The 19,367-nt window shown below is 47.2% G+C and overlaps 2 protein-coding genes across 2 annotated transcripts in view; both read right to left on the reverse strand.

Moving 5' to 3' along the window:
* Positions 1-9: 9 nt before the first annotated feature.
* On the reverse strand, positions 10-6,985 carry LOC127461079 (solute carrier family 22 member 13-like). Its single transcript, XM_051768369.1, has 10 exons — positions 6,547-6,985; positions 5,454-5,557; positions 4,963-5,117; positions 4,223-4,391; positions 3,756-3,876; positions 3,050-3,144; positions 2,535-2,749; positions 1,952-2,060; positions 1,595-1,805; positions 10-1,100 (listed from the first exon to the last, which is right to left on the reverse strand). The coding sequence occupies exons 1-10, from the start codon at positions 6,916-6,918 to the stop codon at positions 1,005-1,007; spliced, it is 1,647 nt and encodes a 548-aa protein (XP_051624329.1). The 5' UTR covers positions 6,919-6,985; the 3' UTR covers positions 10-1,004.
* Positions 6,986-10,245: 3,260 nt separating this feature from the next.
* Positions 10,246-19,367, reverse strand: part of OXSR1 (oxidative stress responsive kinase 1) — a 92,205-nt gene continuing 83,083 nt past the window's right edge. Inside the window, exons 14-18 of the mRNA XM_051768367.1 lie at positions 17,388-17,464; positions 15,189-15,241; positions 14,725-14,793; positions 13,763-13,827; positions 10,246-12,903 (exon numbers count right to left, since the gene is read on the reverse strand). Coding sequence (XP_051624327.1) covers positions 12,829-12,903; positions 13,763-13,827; positions 14,725-14,793; positions 15,189-15,241; positions 17,388-17,464 — 339 coding nt within the window. The 3' untranslated portion in view covers positions 10,246-12,828. The remainder of the gene's footprint in view (positions 12,904-13,762; positions 13,828-14,724; positions 14,794-15,188; positions 15,242-17,387; positions 17,465-19,367) is intronic.

Genomic DNA, 19,367 nt, shown 5'->3' on the forward strand with positions numbered 1-19,367 from the left:
AAATGCCTTTGAGTTGTACAGGCAAAGATGGAGCACCACCATGTGCAACTTCCACGCTTGATCTGTACCAAACCAATGGGAAAAGAAAGTTATCTTGAGGGACAGAAGATAAGAGAAAGGGAAGCACAGGAAAAACACCTGTTTTTTCTTCACAATATAAGGCAAAAGTGGTCCTAAATCATTTAAAGACTGAAACAGATCCACCAAGAAGGAATAGACTAAAACAAGTAGAAAAACCTGATATTTCCCAGAAAGATTTGCACTTTCTTCTAAGAGTCCAACTGCCACAACATCTCAGTTTCCTGAAATGGACAAATTAATTTGGCCCTACACTGCAGCCCAACAGCACCATTTCCCGTGCCCAAAGCACCACGACAGGCATCAATTCAAAGCCACCATCACTAAGGTGAGAATTCATCTGCCTGTTAGATGTCCTTGTTGCCTGCTTGCTGTTTCTTCCATCACACCATTTTTTTTTCTCAGCTGAATATCTCAAATTTTAAAAAATAAAAAGGAGTGTTTTTATGAGAGAGAGGGATAACCTTGCTAGACAGTCAAGATAAATCACTCCTTTTTGCAAGAGTGAGAATGTTCTCAGTGTTGCATCTGCTCTTCTCCTGTTAGTGAGCACAGTTCTCTCTTGCAACTCTATTCAATTCAGGTGTCTCACTGGACAGAGTTTACAGTCTCACCTTCCTGGAGACAAGACAGGAAAAATGAAGAGAAAAAAGTCCCCATTCTGGTTTTTGATTTCTTTCTTTTTTTCCCTTAAATGAAAAGCACTCAGTTGTCTCCAGCATTAGCACTGCCAAACACCAGTGACAGGATGCAGTGCCTGAGGACAAGCTATAGAGGGAGATACAGGAAGGCAAAAAGGACAAGGAAAGCCAAGAACTGGCAGTGATGGTCTGAGTGGTGGTGCTGTCCTGTGGTGCAGACCCTGCCTGTCCTCAGTGCCCACACAGCACCGGGCTGCCTTCAGCTACAGACCCCTGCAGACCCAGCTAGAAGTAAGTGGTCTTCGTGCACTCATTGACTTGGACACCATCCTTTCCTTTCACCTGTCCGTTCTCAGAGCTGCTGGTGCCATTTTCGTAGACCTAATGAAAGGAAAAAGGGTGTAAAATGGTGTAAAAGCTAAGAAAAGTGCACTGTGAGCTGATGGCAGTCATCCCCGAGACAAGCAGCCTTCAGCAACCTGGATCCTAATCCCGCCTTGATCTCTGGGTGCCTGTGGACACCCTTCTCCCAGCAGGGCAACAAATTGCATTGGAGTGCAATTCCACCTGATCCCATGGGAAATGGGGGTGGGAGTTATGAGAGGGTGAAATCCAGAGGACATTGCTACAAGGCACCACCCCTTCCCTGAGGAGGATAGAGAGAGACAAGTGGAGCACCAGCCATTCTATCCCACGGGCAGGAATGAAGGGATGACAACCATGGGCAGGGTTATGGGGTCTCCTCCCCTCCCTCCACAGTGGGAAAGTCCCACTGCCTGCCCTCCCACCCCTGTAGCCCCTCTGAGAACCCCCCCAGGCCGTGCAATGTGCTGGCCCCCCGTGTTCCTGCCCGAGAGGCAGCTCCAGGTACCCACCTCAGCCCGGGTTTGGCCGTCCTCCATGTCATCCAGCAGCTCCGTGCCGCGGGTCTCAGGCAGCAGGACACAGAGCAGCCCCCCCAGCACGGGGGCACTCCCAAAGATGGCCATGGGGATGGCCTCGTGGTACTGCCCCAGGAGCCGGACCAGCGGGGCCAGGATCCCGGCCGCCCGCGCCGACATCGAGCACAGCCCCACGCCGGTCTGCCTGGGGAGCGAGGGGCAGCGGGGGGTCCTGGCAGGGACCAGCCACCCCAGGCCACTGTGGGACTGGGCGTGGCCATGGGGATGACCTGAGCCATCAGCACCACCAGCCATGGCAGAGGGAAGCCCTGGTGTGTGGGGAGACCTCACCTGACGACCGTGGGGAAGAGCTCTGCCGTGTAGACGTAGGAGGTGGAGAAGGAGGCTGAGGCAGCAAACTTGCCAATGGTGGCCAGGATGGTGGTTGCCAGGGGCTGGTCTGAGGGAAGGAGGAGAGATCACTGCTATGGGATGAGGGAGGGCTCAGCACCGCTCACAGATGGCCACTGGGGATGCACGGTGACAACTGTGTCACCTGCAGGGACCATCACCTCCACTGCCTAGCATGGACTGAGAAGCTCTGGCCTAGTGGCACCTTCAGCACGCTCTGCATCCATCATCTCACTTCCCCAGGTATTAATTTTCCCAGAGGACAGCTCTGCTGACAGGTGGCCTACTGGGCTCAGCTCTACCTGCTGCTTTAATGACTGGCAAGTGCAAGTTTGCTGGTTGGAATGGTCCCTAGGGGATTAACCAAGTCCCACATGGCCGTGGCACCAGGGACAGCTCAGGTCCTGAGGAATGTAATCCAGTCTGGCTGGGAGGACAGGACCTGCACCAGCAAGGGAAGGGCTGGGCTCTGTGGCTCCCTGTCCCAGAGAGTGTCCTCTCAGCACAGAATGAGGCCGTTCACCTTCAGGGATGCCAGTGATGATCAGACACACCAGGCCACTCAGCAGCAGGAGAACAGTCTGGGTCTTCCTCCTCCCGAACCACTGCAGAGTGAAGATACAACCAACACGGGCTGGGATTTCCACTGCTCCAAAGGCAAGCTGGGTCAGGTAGATGTCTAGGCCAAAATTTGTCACGTTCAGACTCAGCCCGTAGTAGACAAAGCTGTTCACAAACCTGAAATCAAGGCAGAGTGGCTCTGAGCACATCTATTAGCCATGAGGAAATGCAATATTGATCTCCAGTGACATTTTGACCAAGCCACAGCACTTCCAAGGGGATGTAAAGCCAGAGGAATACCACGGGACTGCCAAAAGTGGAAATGCTATAACCTATCCCACAAACCACAAAGCATCTTAAACAGCCAGAAACAGAGACAACCATCAATAACACTCAAAAACCACAAGCTGCATGACTATCAATACCTTCCTTTCCCTGCTCCCCTCTTTCCATACTTCAAGGTGAAGAATGTCTTACCAGGCACATGACATGATTAAAGTCACCTTCCGGAGGTGCTTCTTCCGAAAGAGATCCAGAAGACTTCCAGACTTGATCTGTTTCTCAGGTTTCAACTTCAAAACAAAGTAAGTCAAAGAGTCAAAGCAGGCAAAGGTAACCCATGGCCACCTGCTTTCCCATCTGCAATCAATGGAAAGCCTCAGGGGCACAGGCTGGTCACCTCCACTGCTCTGGGAGAGACAACAGCCCAGTGAGGGCTCCTGCCACTGTGCTCTGGGTGCCCAGCAAGGTGTTGGTGACCAAGACTTCTGTGGGATAAACATTTCCCCAGGGTAGGAGCTTTGGGGTGGACAAGGAAGTAACTCCCCTTCTGGTATTTATGCATGGAAACCCACAGACTAAACAGAGTCCATATCCTCATGACCCCACACTCCTGCAACCCTCACAGGAGAAAAGCCAGGCAAGCATTTCAGTCCCTTCCACAGCCCAAAGGGGACCCCAGAAAGCTCCAGGCTGAGCCTCAGCAGAAGTTGTGCCTCTTCCCTGCCCTCATCTGTGTCCATTGCAGCTGGAGCTGGAGTCACCCCCGGTGCATCCCCAACTCACCCCCAGGGGGCATGGAAAGATGCTGCTGGGCTGAGCTCAGCTGCAGGGGCCGTGCAGGCCCAAGAGCAGAGGGAAGTCTCTGCAGACAAGCCGCGGTTCCCTGTGCCCGGACAGGTACCTGCTCCAGGAGTCCTTCCGGGAGGCTGCGCTTGTTGGTGGCCGCCGCCTTCTGAAGGAGCTTCTTGGCTTCCTCCATCCTGCCTTTTGTCACCAGCCACCGAGCTGACTCTGGGAGCACCCTGCCGAGGAGGGGAGCTCAGCACGTGCTGCTCTGACCCGCAGAGTTCCCCCACAGCCCTTTTCTCTGTCACCACGTCCCGCAAGCAGTGGGCATCCCATGGGAGGGATGGGTCTAAATGCCCTATGTTTAGGCTCCAAAGGCCACATTTGATGACCCGAAGCAAAGCAGCTGCTGGTCTCAGCAGTTCAGTGCCGCAGGGAGATGTGCTGAGCTCTGCAGAAGCTCCTCCAGCATCTGCACGGATGGGAAAGACCCATCCTGGTGCTGAGCTGCTGCTGCCTCCTCACTTCCACCCCTCACACCACTGTTGTGTCTTACAGAAGCTCTGCCCAGCTCCTGCTTACCAGATGTAGAACAAAACGACCAATATAGGAGCAGATCCTGCAATCTCCAGCAGCCTCCAGTTGCGAATCCCATAACTCAAACCAGCCAAAATCATCTGTCCAATGGCGAAACAGCAGTGAGAGGAAAGCACTGCCTTAGGCCGGGAGGAGACACCAATCCATTCTGTGGCTGCAACGAAGATCAAAGGCTTAGAGTTAATGTAATGATTTCCCCTGTAAAAAACAGAGTATTTCCCCTGGAGAAGAGCCCCCCCTGGAGGTGAGGGTTAGAGACCAGCAGCTGGAGCTCTGGCATCAGTCACACGTGCAAGTCACCAGTGTTTCATGGGATGCATCACCTCTCCATATTGTCAGTGTCCTTGTCCTCTGCAGAAGGATGTTAAGCTCAACCATGTCACCTCTTTGATCTCAGAGTCCACGGAATCCCTGACTGGGGCAGAGCTGGAACCCAAACTGATCATGTTCCAGAGCCACTGAGCTCTCTCTCTGCACTGGCCTCCTGAGCTGGGACACTGTCCCTTTTCCCTCCTCTGAGACTGGCAGGGGAGAGAGGCTCCCTGTGGCTCTCACTCAGGGTTGAGGAGATGCCAAAGTGCCAAAGAAACAGTGCAGAGTATGACCTGTCCTTGCTGCAGTGTTTTTCTAGTCATACATGATGATTTTTATTTCTTCACAGACATTTCCTGTTGCACCTTGACAGGCTACATCCGTCTGCCTCAGGGCAAGGGCGTCCCACTCACCTAATGTCAGTATTGTCATGGTGATCCCTGACACCGAAGCCCCCACGACACACCTGAAGGCCATGTACACATAGAAATGGGGCACAAAGGCAATTCCCAGACCAAACAAGCCCTGGAGGATGACGGAGATCAGAATGACTGGCCGGCGGCCGATCCTGCGGAGAAGGAAGGGAGACACATTTGGTATCTGGAGAGACCCCGTGGAGATGGGGAGGAGCCCAGCAGGTTACGCAAGTGATTTTATCACCCTGGAGGGTGATAAGGCTCAGACTACACTCTGGGCTGACGAGTGAAGGACCCCGTGCACACATGCTGTGTCTCTCTCCCTTCCCCTCCCCGTGTGGCGATGTCCTCATGGGACCCGAGGACTTTGGTCAAGGGCCCTATGAGTGAGGAGCACTGACAAAATGCACAGTGTGCAGCGTCCAGAGAGGCTCAGACCAGCACTCTGGCTTTGCACAGACCTGGGGTGGGTGGTTGTGTCTCCTCACCTGTCACTCAGCGGCCCAAAGATCATGGATCCCAGGAGCAGCCCCGCCATGTAGATGGCCTGGCCAATGTCGTTCAGGTCCTTCCCGTCACACACCAGGTCAAACTGGAGAAAGGACAAACAGAGAGGTGCTTGTGGATCCCTCCCTCCCAGGATATGAATCTCCACAGTATGCACAAGGCACACAAGTCAGAGGTGGGACAAGTCCCTGGGGTACTCTTCTGAGCATACCCCCCACCTAGTCCAGGCACCCCCAGGGGAACCTCCCAGTTGGCAAATTTTGCTTCAGGTGGGACTGGGGACAGAAATCCCAGCAGTTTGATTCCTCCCAGGCCACCTGCCCTCCCAGAGGAGAAAGGATGAGTGTGATACTGATTCCTGGGACAAGCAGTTCTGCAACTGCCAGTGACCAGAGGGCATCTATGGAAAGAGTGACACAGAGAGGATCATAGAATCATGGAATGGTTGGGGTTGGAAGGGACCTTAAGGATCATCTAATTCCACCCCTGTGCCATGGGCAGGGACACCTTCCACTAGACCAGGTTGCTCAGAGCCCCATCCAATCTGGCCTTGAGCACTTCTAGGGATGGGACATTCACAGCTTCCCTGGGCAACCTGTGCCTTGCCACACTCACAGGAAAGAATTTCTTCCTACTATCTAATCTAAATCTACCCTCCTTCATCTTAATTTAGCTTCTTCCTCAGCTACCAGCTTCTACGCTGGGGGTTGGACTAGATGATTTTTAAAGGTCCCTTCCAAGCCAAACCATTCTAGGATTTTAAGTTAGAAGGTTACCCCCTGTATGCAGAGGGGTAGGGAAACCCAGAAGGTCCCACCAGGAGTGATTAATCTCTCCACTGGCTCTGACACTGACACCTGTATCATAGCCTGCTTTGCCTGCAGCCTCTCCAGGACCACACCTGGGGCTGGGTGGTGGAGCCAATTTCCCCAAAATACACCTGATGTAAACCTCAGCCCAGCCCAGCTGTACCATGGTCAGGCACCAGCTTTTGGGGAAACTGCAGGATAGGGTGGCTGTTTGGGTGTCCCATCCCTTCCACGTCCCCATCTCCTCAGAAAGGCGATTACAGACCTCGGTCAGCAGGGATGGTGGCTCTGCTGAGGGGTACACCCAGCCACTGCTGCACTTCTGCGTGGCGTTCAGGCCGTATGCCACGATGGAGTCCAGGTCCCAGTCCACCGGGGAGTACATGGAGCACTGCTCGTACTCCCCGTCCGTATCCCGGGGCAGGGTGAGGTTCAGCTGCTCTTCCTGCGTCAGGTTGGGGCCGACGGCGCGGATCCAGCTGGTGTCACAGTGGTGGGGAACATCCACAACCATAAAGAGCTGGCAGAACTGGTGGAAAGCCACGCTGAGGCAGGGGATCAGGGTGAGCAGCACCAGCCATTTCTGAAACGGCCCAAAATCACCAATTGCTTTCAAAATTTCCCCCACACCTGACATTGGTAACCGTGTCTGGAGCAGGACAGTGCTGGGACAGACTTCCCAGAGGGCTGGAATTAATGTTTAAACCTAAGATAAGACCTGCACTCATAGGCTGTCACCACAAGTACACCATGTAATATATTAATCATCCCTGTGCCACCCACAAACATCCAGGGCTGGCTGGAGCAGAAAGACCCCGTTTCAGGGAACTTGGGCCACCCCCTCTGCCAAGTGGCATTGACAGGGGAACAGACTCTTCTCCACAGTGACTGCAAAGGCTCCATTTGCTGAACCATTCAGAAAAGTGAGGACCAGAGGGACCAAAAGCCCAGAGGAATAAAGGGACTGATGATAATGCATGGGCAGAGTCACAGACGAAGAAGGGCAGTTAGTTCACTGTGGTCCCAGGTGATGGGAGTTGCCATTTCCTTCACCTTTTGCAGCTTCCCTGTGCAACCACAAGTAAGTCAGGCACGGAAAGTCCACCCTTCCCACCAGTTCTGGGCCACCTCACAGAACGGTCATGGTTATATGCAGGAAGACTTGAAGAAGGAGTACAGGGATTGGAGAAATATGTCACAGGGCAACGCTGCCTGAGGCAGGTTTGGCAAATCTCAGCTCAAATGCCTTGAACTCGTAATTGAGAACATGAGTGCAGTGCTGTTCAGGTCATTCCCTGATGTAGGAACAGCATTTGCCTGGGGCTCCTTTGAGGTGTCCGTAAGGCAAAGCCTCCAGAGGTATCCAAAAGCAATTTGGATGCTTCTTCTCCTGCCCACAAATCCACAGGAAGACTATTGTATAAACAAGATGGAAATCAGACCACGGCTGCCCTGTTGGGGTTGACCAAGACACCCACACAGGTCCAGCCTGGCGGTAGAGCAGCTCCCTGGGGAGCCAGGAGAGAAACGCTGCCCTTGGGATAAGCCCAGCTCAGCAACCACAAGCAGGGAGCACCAGAGGCAGGGATAATCAGGCAGACACTGATCTGGACAACACAAATTGGATCTGTTCAAGTCAATTAGAAAACTCAAGTGGAGGATGAAATCGTGTCCCTGTTCAGCTTGGGCTCTGCTTCACCAGGAGACAGGTCAGGCCAAACTTTGCTAAAAGCAGTCACACAGGGCCAGGAGTTCAGGAGCCTTTCCCAGCCCTGGTCCTACCATCTCCCCTGGCTGTCTCTAGCTCTGTGCTAGATGGAGTCTGGGGCACAAAGCAGCCTCTTCCACTCTTCTCTACCACGGCTTAAATGGAAAAACCCAGGAGGGTCAGTCAGGCATCAGTCACGGGTCTCACGGATCTGGAGAAGGAGAAGCCAGAGGACTGGCATCAGAGAACTTGAGCTGGGCATCACATTTACAGGAGACTGGAGAACACTGAGGCCCTGGACCAAGGGAAAGAGCAGGAAGCCGCTGCTGGGGGCTTCCAACAAGAGGTGAGGAGGCAGCAATAGTTGATTGGAGCTGAGTCACATCTCTGGGCTGGGATCATCTCCTCAGGACCTGACCAGGGCACAAGTCCATGACACACCTGTCCCTGGCTTTTTGTAAAAGTCAGGAGGAATTAATCTGCTGCAATTTGAGAAGTTTTTGTGCACCAAAGTCAATGCACAGGAAGAGCAACGCTTCCAGGCACCTCAACCATCAAAACACCACTTACAACACCACAAAACAATAAGGAATAAAACAGTGCTACAAACCTGAGCGACCTGTTCCATTAAGTGAAATTTCAGGAGGTGCACACCATCATGGGGAATTCCATTTGAAAATTCATCATCTAGGAGGAGAGACTTGGAGAAGGTGATCAGAATGCAGTATCAAGAGCAAGGAAGCCCACAGGCATGGGCAGTATGAGCACTCAGAAACGGAAACCTCCAAGGATGAAAGGAACTGGAGTGGACTTGATAACCACAGGAGGACTAAGGAGGCACTGGACTAAGGCAGCATGGAAAGGCTTTAGCAGTGTCCATAAGGGGATTCCCTACAGAGGTTGGAATGGGAGATGTAATTCTCTGAGGCTTTCTAAGCAGGGTTTTGCAAAATACTGCGAAGATTTTGGCTTAGGTGTAGAGGATGTGATTCCTTAACCCAGAGCATCCCGGACCATCCCATGTCTCAAATCTGCAAGTTACCCAAGGTAAGGTTTTCTGGATCTGTGGGTAAAGAGGAACACCTTAAAAGAAACAGAGCCAGAAAGTGGCAAACTAAGCCCAAGAGCCTTAGAGAGTCAATGGAAGAGGAAGCTTAGGAAGTGCCACCAAGCAAGACCAACACTTCTTTTTTGTTTGTTTGTTTTGGTGGGGGTCTTTTCTTTGGTTTTAAGCAAGAACATGTTCGTTTTTAAGGAGACACAGAGGGGTGCATCCCAGCCAAAAGGCCTGGTGAACATGGCTAGGACTGGACCATCCCCATCACCTCCTAAAAGACACACACCTTGCCCTTGACAGCCCCTGCCATTTTAGAGAAACTTCTCTGTTCTCACAGTCTGTTCTGTCTCTCCTCATGGAGACACTATGACCTTGCTCTAACAAAACCCACTAAGCTCTTGGTAAGTCAGGTCAACAAAACTTTCGGAATTTGAATGAACAGGGCACCTTGGAAACAGGTTTTATGTATTAGGAAATATATTAGGGAAAAATTTCCAAAAGGACCTCCTGTGAGAAATACTAGGGATTTTTTTTACTTCTCAGGCAACATTTCCCTTCATTCCTGAAAATTCGTGGAAGGTAGACAAGAAACAATACTGAAGGAAAGCAAAGGAAAGTACCTCTGGATCACATCTGCCCCAGAGCCTCAAATTCAGACAGAACAATTATTGTGGAGGTGGTGAGGAGGGAGGTGGTGAGGAGGGAATGCAGTTCATGCTCCAAACACTTCTCAGGGTGTAAATCATCCCACTTTAATACCAGCCCGTGTAACCCTAAGGTGTTTCTGGACAGGGGAAGCTCATTCCCAGCTGGCACAAGGCATGCAGAGCTTGGAGCAAATCTCTCAGCTGCAGACAAGGCCTCAGGACAACATCTTAAGAGCCCTCTTGGCTCCACTTCTGCATGCAACTCCTGCAGAGCACAGAATCATCCAACGGAGTGGAAATGGACCGTAAAGATCTTCCAGTTCCAACCCCTGCCATAGGCTGGGACACCTTCCTCTAGACCACATTACCCAGAGCCCCATCCAGCCTGGTCTTGATCTCCCTTTCCCCACCAAGTCTTACTGGGGGTTGTCAAACCTCCCACCACCCCAAAGAGGAATGCCCCAGGGGTTGCAGACACCACTCGGACAAACCCCTTCCCCAAGACACACCATCCAACCCAATGACATATAAACCACACACCAAACACCTGGCAATGGACAATTTGTTCTTTATTGATTAAAAATTAGAGACATGCAGTAAAATACAAAGTCCAAAAAAGGAAAAAAAGCCTGAATATTTTACATCTTTCATTATAATCTACAATACACCAAAGTTGTGAAGAGGATCCGTTTTCATTAACAGAGCATTGTCCTTAAAAGTAGGAACTAACTTAAAATTACCACCTGCTTCCAGGTTCAGATTTGCACAAAAACCAAATTCTTAATGACACTGGAAAACAATTATGAACAGCATTGGCACTTACTGGAACAACATCAGAAAAGACAGTTGTCTAGCACTGTAATAGCCCAAGTAAATACTTTGGATCCCTACCCAAAAGATCTGGAGATCTATAGAGCAAAAACCATCAGTTTCTTCCTTACTTATTTTCTCCATTAAAGAACTACGGAGCCTTGGGTTAGTGTGAGCTCAAGCTCTCAAGTCCTGGCTTTGGGAAGATGGGGAATAACAATAAATAGATGCTGCATTGTTCCATTTGAGCAGTTTGAGTCCTACCTTCCTCAGCACCAGTACACAAATGAACAAGGAGGTCCCCATGGCATGCAGGCAGAGGGGAAAATAATACTGTACCACAACTACCTCGTCTCTGTATCCTAAAGGTTTCCAGTAAATCCATACTGAGCACAGGGTGACATGAAAATCATGGTGCCAGCCTGCTCTTCCCAAGCCAAGCAGCTCGTCGGGGGATGCTGTGGGGAGTGCTTTGTGTCAGACAACAGGGAATAGTGCCAGAGGTGCCACATGCACTTGGCCAAATCCAGCCACCACCAACTCCCTGGTATCGGGCACTCGTCTCCTGGGCTCTTGAGAGCATCTGCTCAACACCCTGGGATGCTCTTGCTCCCAAATCCTCTTCCTCCTCTCCCTCCCCTCCACACTCACCAGCCACGGGGCTGCAAAGAGCCCACGGGGACATACCCAATATCCACCCAAGGCTAAAAGCAACAGGGGTGGTACAAAAAGAACACGCACCATTTCCGGAAGCTTCCACAGCTGCTCATAGAGAACAAGATATAAATACAGATTGTTCATCTGAAGACTTGGAAATTAAAATAAGTCCTAATTGAACCTAGTCATTCTGCTCTGTTTCTGCATTGTTTGTGGCTGATGGAAACAAAACACATTTCCATCTGCGTGCTAAATTACAGACTTAACGATTTCTGTGTAGAAAACACTCCAGAGCCAAGAGCAGTTACAAAGGCCAACTGTGAAACAGTAGGAAAAGAAAAAGGAAAAAAAAAAAAAAAGAGTCAACACCATTTATTATTCACATATTGCATTACAAGTGTCTCTTATCAAACTCAGAGCATAATTTATATTATTCATGTAGAAACTCAACTTCAACACCACATAGAAAGAAAAGCTAAATACGTGTGTGACGGGGTTTCAGTGACATCCTGATCAAACGTGGGGGCTCGGCCGGCGAGGAGGTGCCGGCCCAGGCCGTTAGTGCAGGAGGGACACAGCCCGGCGCCCGCTTGCCCAGCACAACCACTCTGCTGGCGATTCTTTATTGCTGTAAAACACGACAGGGATGGTTCCACGGGTACCAGTTTGCGAAGGACTGGGAAAACACGTCGGGAGGACTCTCTGCGCAGCCAGGCATGGCAGAACCGGGCTTGAGGAACAGTCTGAAGCGCGTGTTTCCCAAATACAGGGTGACACAGATCTCCTCTCCCTCTGACCACGGATATTGTGTTCATCATCTGAAAGACCAGTAGCAATGCCTCACTGGTCTGCTTCAAGAATAGACTACGTCTAAGATGCAGGATGAAAGACGTTTTGAGGAAGGACTGCTTAACGTAAATTAAAAGGTTCAGCCCTCATGCCACACCTGGCACTCATGTGGAGAGAACCAAAATGGTAAAAAAAAAAAATAAAATTAAGGCAGTTTACAAAGGGAAGCTGACTTCTAACACCTCAAAAGTCAAGGAACTTCTCAAAAGCACAAACACAAGGGAAGGCGGCTCTCCCTCCTGTGGGTTAAGACTCAGCTTGCTTTCTCAGGTGCAAGCATTCAAACCAGCAGTTTTAAAACACACAGCCAAAGAGAAGCAGATTTCTCAGCACTCCAGGTGACCCAAACAACATGTACATTGGTGTTTCAGATAGAAGGAGAAGCAGGTAAAGAACAAAAAAAAAATCCGTTCAGTATTAAAACTTGTGCAAAAATAGCAAGTGAAAAAAAATGAAACCACATGTAAGCAAACATTTAGGCAAGATCATGAGAGCAGTGGAACCCCCTGCTTCGTACTCAGTAGTATTTTTCTTTAAAGTAAGGCAATAATAAAATGAACATGCAGGCAATGACGTGTTGGGTCTGCATGTTTTGAGATGACAGATACAAAAACATGAGAGTTGTTTACAAAAGGTGTAAACGTCATCGGTAATTTCAGGAAGGTTTGTGATCCTATTAAGGAAAATGTTAAAGCTTCTAGGAAGGGGGCTGTAGTTCAATTCTTTGGCAGTAGTGGTTTTTTTTTTTTAGGCTAACAGAAGCATTACGAATATGCACATGTGGGTTCTCAGTTGGGAAACATCTCCTGGGACCATTGTTTAGCTGATGCTGAGCTGTGCAAATCCTATAAGTTTGCCATCATCTGGGATATCCGAGCCTTCGACACCAGACGCCTGAAACAAGGAACAGAGATCCAAATAGCAACAGGCATGCTCTACCCTCCAATGCAAACCACAGGAAGGTGTATCAGGGTGTGGGGAGGGAGGAGACAAGGGACAGCTTTGCACTGTATTCAGCAGCTCACACTGCCCTAAGTTAAAATTGCGTACTTTCATTTTCTTGCTTCTTTTTTTTGAAACTACAAAGGGCTGGGACTGAAGTTTTGCCAGTGTCTGCTCTGACTTGGGCTACCTGCAATAACTGGGGCAAAACAAGTGAAAACTCCTTACAGAAAGAGCAAAAGATAATGGCACTTAGTGCTTCGCACCCAGTAACCTGGTTACACCTTCTCTTTGCCACTGTAACTACCTCCAAATATCATTTCCTCTGAAAGATTCACCTGCAGTTCTCTCAGCTCTCCAAGCCTATCTGCTGTCAGTTTTGCCCCACAGTTCTTTGTTTTCCTTTTTTCTTCTTCATTCCCTCATTTCCTCCTCAGGAACAATGTTATCTGGACCCTCCTCATTCTCCTCCTCCAAGAAAGGAGTCCGTGCAATTCTTAGCCCTGAAATATTTCTGTAAGTGTATATCCAAGTGCCCAAAACACCCCTTTGTAACATTTTGATACGTTTATTAGCAAGGATAAGGCAATGCTTGTATTAGCACATCATCTCACACTTATTTAACCCAGGTGCTGCTCAGAGGATACAAGCAGGGAGCCTGCACTGCCTACAGTCAGACAACCAGTAGGAAGCTTTGGGAAAGAAGGGAGGATTTAGAGTGCATACATCAGATGCCTGCAGTAGACATCTACATGTAATGCCTTCTCCTTGAAAGGGACAACTTGTTCAATTAGGGAACAGGAATAAATACCAGTTTGAAAGTGACGGATCTGTTTGCTTGGGGCTCTTCCACAATTTTCTGCAAATTAGCTGCAACTGAAATCACACACACACACACACACATAAAGAGAACAGGCAAATATTAGGACAGGCTAGAGAAAAACATCCCAAACTCATCAGCCCTCTTTGTATTACTTAGCAAACTTTGAATTTTTACAATTATCAAAAAATGTTTAGGTCTCAACTAGACTCTATCTCCTTAAATCTAAAGCTTTAAACTGAAAATGCTGTCATTGTTACTCTGCTACTTTTTCAGAGGTAGTTATTTTTCCCTGGATGTGGTGGGATTAGTAGTAATAAGCTGCCCAGCTGCACCTGGAAATCCAGTTAATTTTGCACTACCAGCCTTTCCAGATCCTGCTGCCTGTGCATAAGGAACAGTTTTGCTTGCTGTAGTTAAAATACCCAGGCAGTGCTGTTGTGTTTAAAAGCCTCAACTGCTGCACAGAAGGACAGGTTTGTTTAGCAAACTGTTGTCTGAGGTAATGTTCACCCCCACATGACTTGTATTGCTGCCCCAGAGCACATGCACCTCGTGCTTCCTTCCCCAGTCCTAATCAAAACCCCAAAGCCTGGCTGATTCCAGTCTCAACTTGTGCAGGACCCGTGAGCAGGACAGGCTTGTGCAGCAACTTGGCAATGCATCTATGTCAGATGATAATGATTTAGCTAATGCATCAATTAGACTTCATTCTGCACTACAAGGAACATTTGCTTCATAATGTTTCCAATTAAATCGTATTCTTGTGAACTGGGGGCTGCCTACACGTACTGGCACAGAACTGTCACCAGAATTCACAGCAGTTGTGTAGAGACACTGGAGTACAGAATCAAGGCCACAGCAAACTCTCCTAGCACCCACTGATCAGGTCATTTTAAACATGCAAAAAATGACTGAAATGGTTAGAAGTAGGAAAAATAATATGTAATTACCTATTACCAGATCTCTGCCATCAACAAGCCCTGCTGAAATGAGCTCCTGGGACACACCGTCCGCAGTATCTGTTGGGGAGAAACCCAAGAGCCGTCACCACAGAGCAGAGATTGTCCAGCTGATGGAGGCATCACACACAAACCTAAAGGAGCTTGTACAAACCTGACAGCAAAAGTGTTCTTTACAGAAGACAGATAATAGGGTGCACACCAGGTGCAGTCAGACAGCTCTGAGCTAAGCTGTGAATTCACTGGAATTCATCGAAGGGCTGCACTTTGGCCATATCCATGAACAGTTTTACAGGAAGGGTCTTCTCAACAGCAGAGCTCCAAGCTCAGCCACAAGGAGCCCTTTAGGAAAGCACCATGGACAGACACTCACACAGGGGTTCCATACACACAGCTGCACAACACCAAACACAAAACTTCCCCTTCACACACACTGCAATTTCCCACCAGCTCACCTCTCCCTGGGGTGAATTCAAATCGAATATCATTGAGCTCTTTTTTTGAATTCCTGTGGAAAGAAGAGAATTTTATGGAGAGAGGCCATTTTATGATCAGTGCCCACAAGAAACTGCTGTCATTGAATAATCAACCTGTGAAATGAATTCTTTGCATCCTTCCCCCTCAAAGGCAGAAACTAATCACTTGGGTTTGCATATGGAAGCAGCACAGTCTGCCTCCAACCTGACAGAGCCTGATCAAGTCCAGGATAGATGAGTGCCACCTCTCAGGTATAAAGCCTTGCTGTTCCACTGTCTCAGCAACTCATATCCATCAGCAGATATATCCTTGGAGCACATGCTTCAGAGGAGGGAAGCACCCACTGTCTGCAGATGCACACCCATTGTGGAACTGACTGGGAGGTGATGCCCAGAGGCCCCAGGCCAATGCTCACCAACAGGGATGAGAACCAGGTTCCTCTAATTAGAAATGTCAGCGTGTGAAATGAGTAGATTTTGAGAAAGATTTTGCCTATTTCTAGGGACATAGACCAGAATCCAACTGGGTAAAAGCTGAACTGACTGAAATCTGAAGTTGTGCCAAATGATCCAGCACAAGGCCAAAACCCCTGGATCCCTGATCCCCCTAGGGAACTGTGATGTATAAATAATTGTGATTCATGAAACAAATGGGTGATTACATCAAAATAAAACAAACAGATTGTAAAACTTAATTACACCCCCATAAAGAAATAAAACAGACCCTTACAAGGTCAAGAGGTCTAAAACCTCCTTACTATCCTAAGAATAAAATATAGTCGAACTTTAAATCTTTTAGGTGCCTGTTCGTCCAAGAATACAGGAATTATGACTGGTTGGAGTGATAACCATTTAGCTTTAGATATAAGAAACCCCATATATTACTTAGCAAAAACCTGTAGAATGTATATGTATATGATATAATTAATATGCATGAAGTAGCTAAGATAAATACTAAATGTACCCTGTAGTAGGGGTGTGTAGATTTGGGAAACTGGTCCCATTTATAAAAACAACTTAAAAATGTTAAAGAGCTAATCCTCGAAACAAGCTTGTAACCTCGAGAGGCCAATTCATAATGTTGTACCTAGAGATTATATATGTAAGATCTTTTACAGGTGAACCCCTGGAGCCAAAGTGAAAAATCTATATCAAGTGATGCTAATTACACGAACTGCAATCAAAATTAAAAAAGGCAACTTCCTTTAATACATTACACCAAAGTCAAAAAAAACCAAGGTCTGCGTAGACAACGTCACCAACAGAAAATTTAAAATAAAATTAAGACATAAACCGATGAATGGAAACTTAAAGACATTTTTGAAACTTTTGACTCTATTACTGTATACAATAACTAAGACAAAATATACAAAGTTAATATTATAAAAATCAAAAAGTCACGAATCAATAAGTTAATAATAAAAAAGGGGAGGGAATTGTGATATATAAATAATTGTGATTCATGAAACAAATGGGTGATTACATCAAAATAAAACGGATTGTAAAACTTAATTACACCCCCATAAAGAAATAAAACAGACCCTTACAAGGTCAAGAGGCCTAAAACCTCCTTACTATCCTAAGAATAAAATATAGTAGAACTTTAAATCTTTTAGGTGCCTGTTTGTCCAAGAATACGGGAATTATGACTGGTTGGAGTGATAACCATTTAGCTTTAGATGTAAGAAAACCCATATATTAAATACTTAGCAAAAACCTGCAGAATGTATAGGTATATGATATAATTAATATGCAAGAAGTAGCTAAGATAAATACTAAATGTACCCTGTAGTAGGGGTGTGCAGATTTGGGAAACTGGTCCCATTTCTGTCACCCAGCTGGCTGCTTGCTTTTACCATATAATAAACTATTATTCGAAACTTATAGAAACTCGAGACTTTGTTTATCACAGGAACCCAGCTAATCCCTCCTTTCCACCCCATTAGAGTTTAGCAACGTTTATACAAATACCAAAACCTCTTCCACACTACAGGTTTTGCCAAACTGAAGTGGCTGTGATAAACTGCTTTTCTGGGTCCTGGTTTCAGAAGAGTGGTTAAAATCCAAGCTGAGACAACATATAACCACCACTCTATTAATTAAGAGGTACAAAAGTCTGCCACTGTCCCTCTGCACACAGGCTTGCTTTGACAGAACAGGCCAGTTTTGTGTCCTTACCTTAACCTTAGTACAAGGCTGATGGGGACTTTTGTGTCTTCCTGTACCGGAGCTGCTGCAGCAGCTGCAGGTGGGGCCTGCAATAGAATTACATCATTTTAAAGCAGATTAACAATTCCTGGCTCTGGTTTTAAAACTAGAGATAACCTTGATCAACTACAGATAAAAATAAAAGTTTAACTCGCTGTTGGAATCACTACAGTGAAAAAAAAAGACAGACTGATGAAACAAGAGAACTTCACACAAATAGTATCCAAGGAGGGTCTCTGCAATAGTCCTGAAAAGAATAAAAGCTACACAACTTTGAGAAATTACAAAAGGGCAGGAGACTACAGAAGTGCTAATTGTAAAAAGATTGCTTTGCATTAAAACTTAAGGCTTTTGGTTATTCAAGACCTCCTGTGTTTTAAACCCTGCCCCAAACATCTGATTTAAAAACCTGATATAATTGTGAAGAGTACCTAGGAAATAATTTAACTGCCAGATTAGCATAACTCTCAGTTACTTTTTTTTGTGAAATCAAAGTCTTTAAGAGCATCTAGCAGCAATTTTATAGCTGCCTATTCTCGCTTCTAAATTACATCTGAATAATTACATTTGGAATATGTAATCAAAGCATTTTATATTGGCCAGCAGCAGTAGGAAAGATCCAGGAGTTGCCCATCTTTACAGCACTTATGACAGTTCAAGTAAAGGACTAATTGTTAATCAACATCCACCAAAAAAGTGAAACAAAACAGAGAAGGGTTGGTCACTCTCCCAACTGCACAAGTCACCTGCACACGCTGAGGCAGGGATTTTACAACTGCAGTAACAAGACAGACACAACACCAGGCTGACAATTTAAACACAGAAGTCTTGACCAAGTTTTTTTCATCTAGATCACTTGCTTTTTCATGAGAGGAAGAAAAAATAACCCTTTGTTTAAGACAAGTATTTTACTCCACGGTGCTCTTGGGCCAGCAATGCAGCTCAGGGCTTCTGATCACAACCTGGTTTCTGTTGAAGCTTTATCAGGTCAGTGAAAACAAACAAGGGTTCATGGAGAAGCCCAGAGCTCTGCAAAACAGTAACCAGCGAGCAACAAGAATCAGAGGAGCCATAAAGAATAACACACTGACATAAAGAGCTGTAAAGAACATATTGACAATAAAGAGGTATAAAAAAAGCATAGTGACACTAAGAGCTATAAAGAAGAACTCACTGACACAAGTTAATGAAGTTTATCTTAGGACAAGCTACCAACAAACAAGCTATTGGGCACCAGTGGCAGGGAAGAAGCCACACTGCTAGTGCAAACCAAAACACTGTCACCAAGACCACCACTGCTGCTTCACTTTACTGAGAGTCCCAGCCTTCACTGCTGTTGGTGTTTCAACTGTTGCATAAAATTCAGGGATTAAACACTGGACTTTTTTCAAGATATCTGAAGGGCTTTAATTTAAGTATTAAAGCTTGGCTACATTGAATAACGTAGAATGTGTCAGACCACAACTCCACTGTTTTTGTGTAATGACTAATGGATTGTCTTTAATGGGTTTGTAATCAGGAACACAGAATCACAGAGTGGTTTGGGTTAAAAGGGACCTTGAATATCATTTAGCTCCAACCCCTTTGCCAGGGGCAGGGACACCTTCCAATAGACCAGGCTGCTCCAAGCCCAAACCCCATCCAATCAGGTCTTGAACAATTCCAGGGATATGAAGTCCACAACCTTCTGGGCAACCTGTGCCAGTGCCTCACCACCCTCACAGTACAGAATTTCTTCCTAACAGATCTGACTGCAGTGATATATGACACTTTCTACATTCTTTAAAATAAAGTTAATGAAACACAGGAAGAATTAAGTCTAAGATTTATTTTTCAGATCAGCACTGTCAAGTCTCTTCTCTTTGGGTCTGCCAAAGGCTGATGGTCCCCCCCAACAGTGACAGGCTCTCTCCACAAGAAATGAACAAATGACTCCAACAAATATGAACA

The sequence above is a fragment of the Manacus candei genome, unplaced genomic scaffold, assembly GCF_025592945.1.
Source record: "Manacus candei isolate 608988 ecotype Guabito, Panama unplaced genomic scaffold, ASM2559294v1 h1tg000094l, whole genome shotgun sequence".
Classification (NCBI taxonomy): Eukaryota; Metazoa; Chordata; class Aves; order Passeriformes; family Pipridae; genus Manacus; species Manacus candei.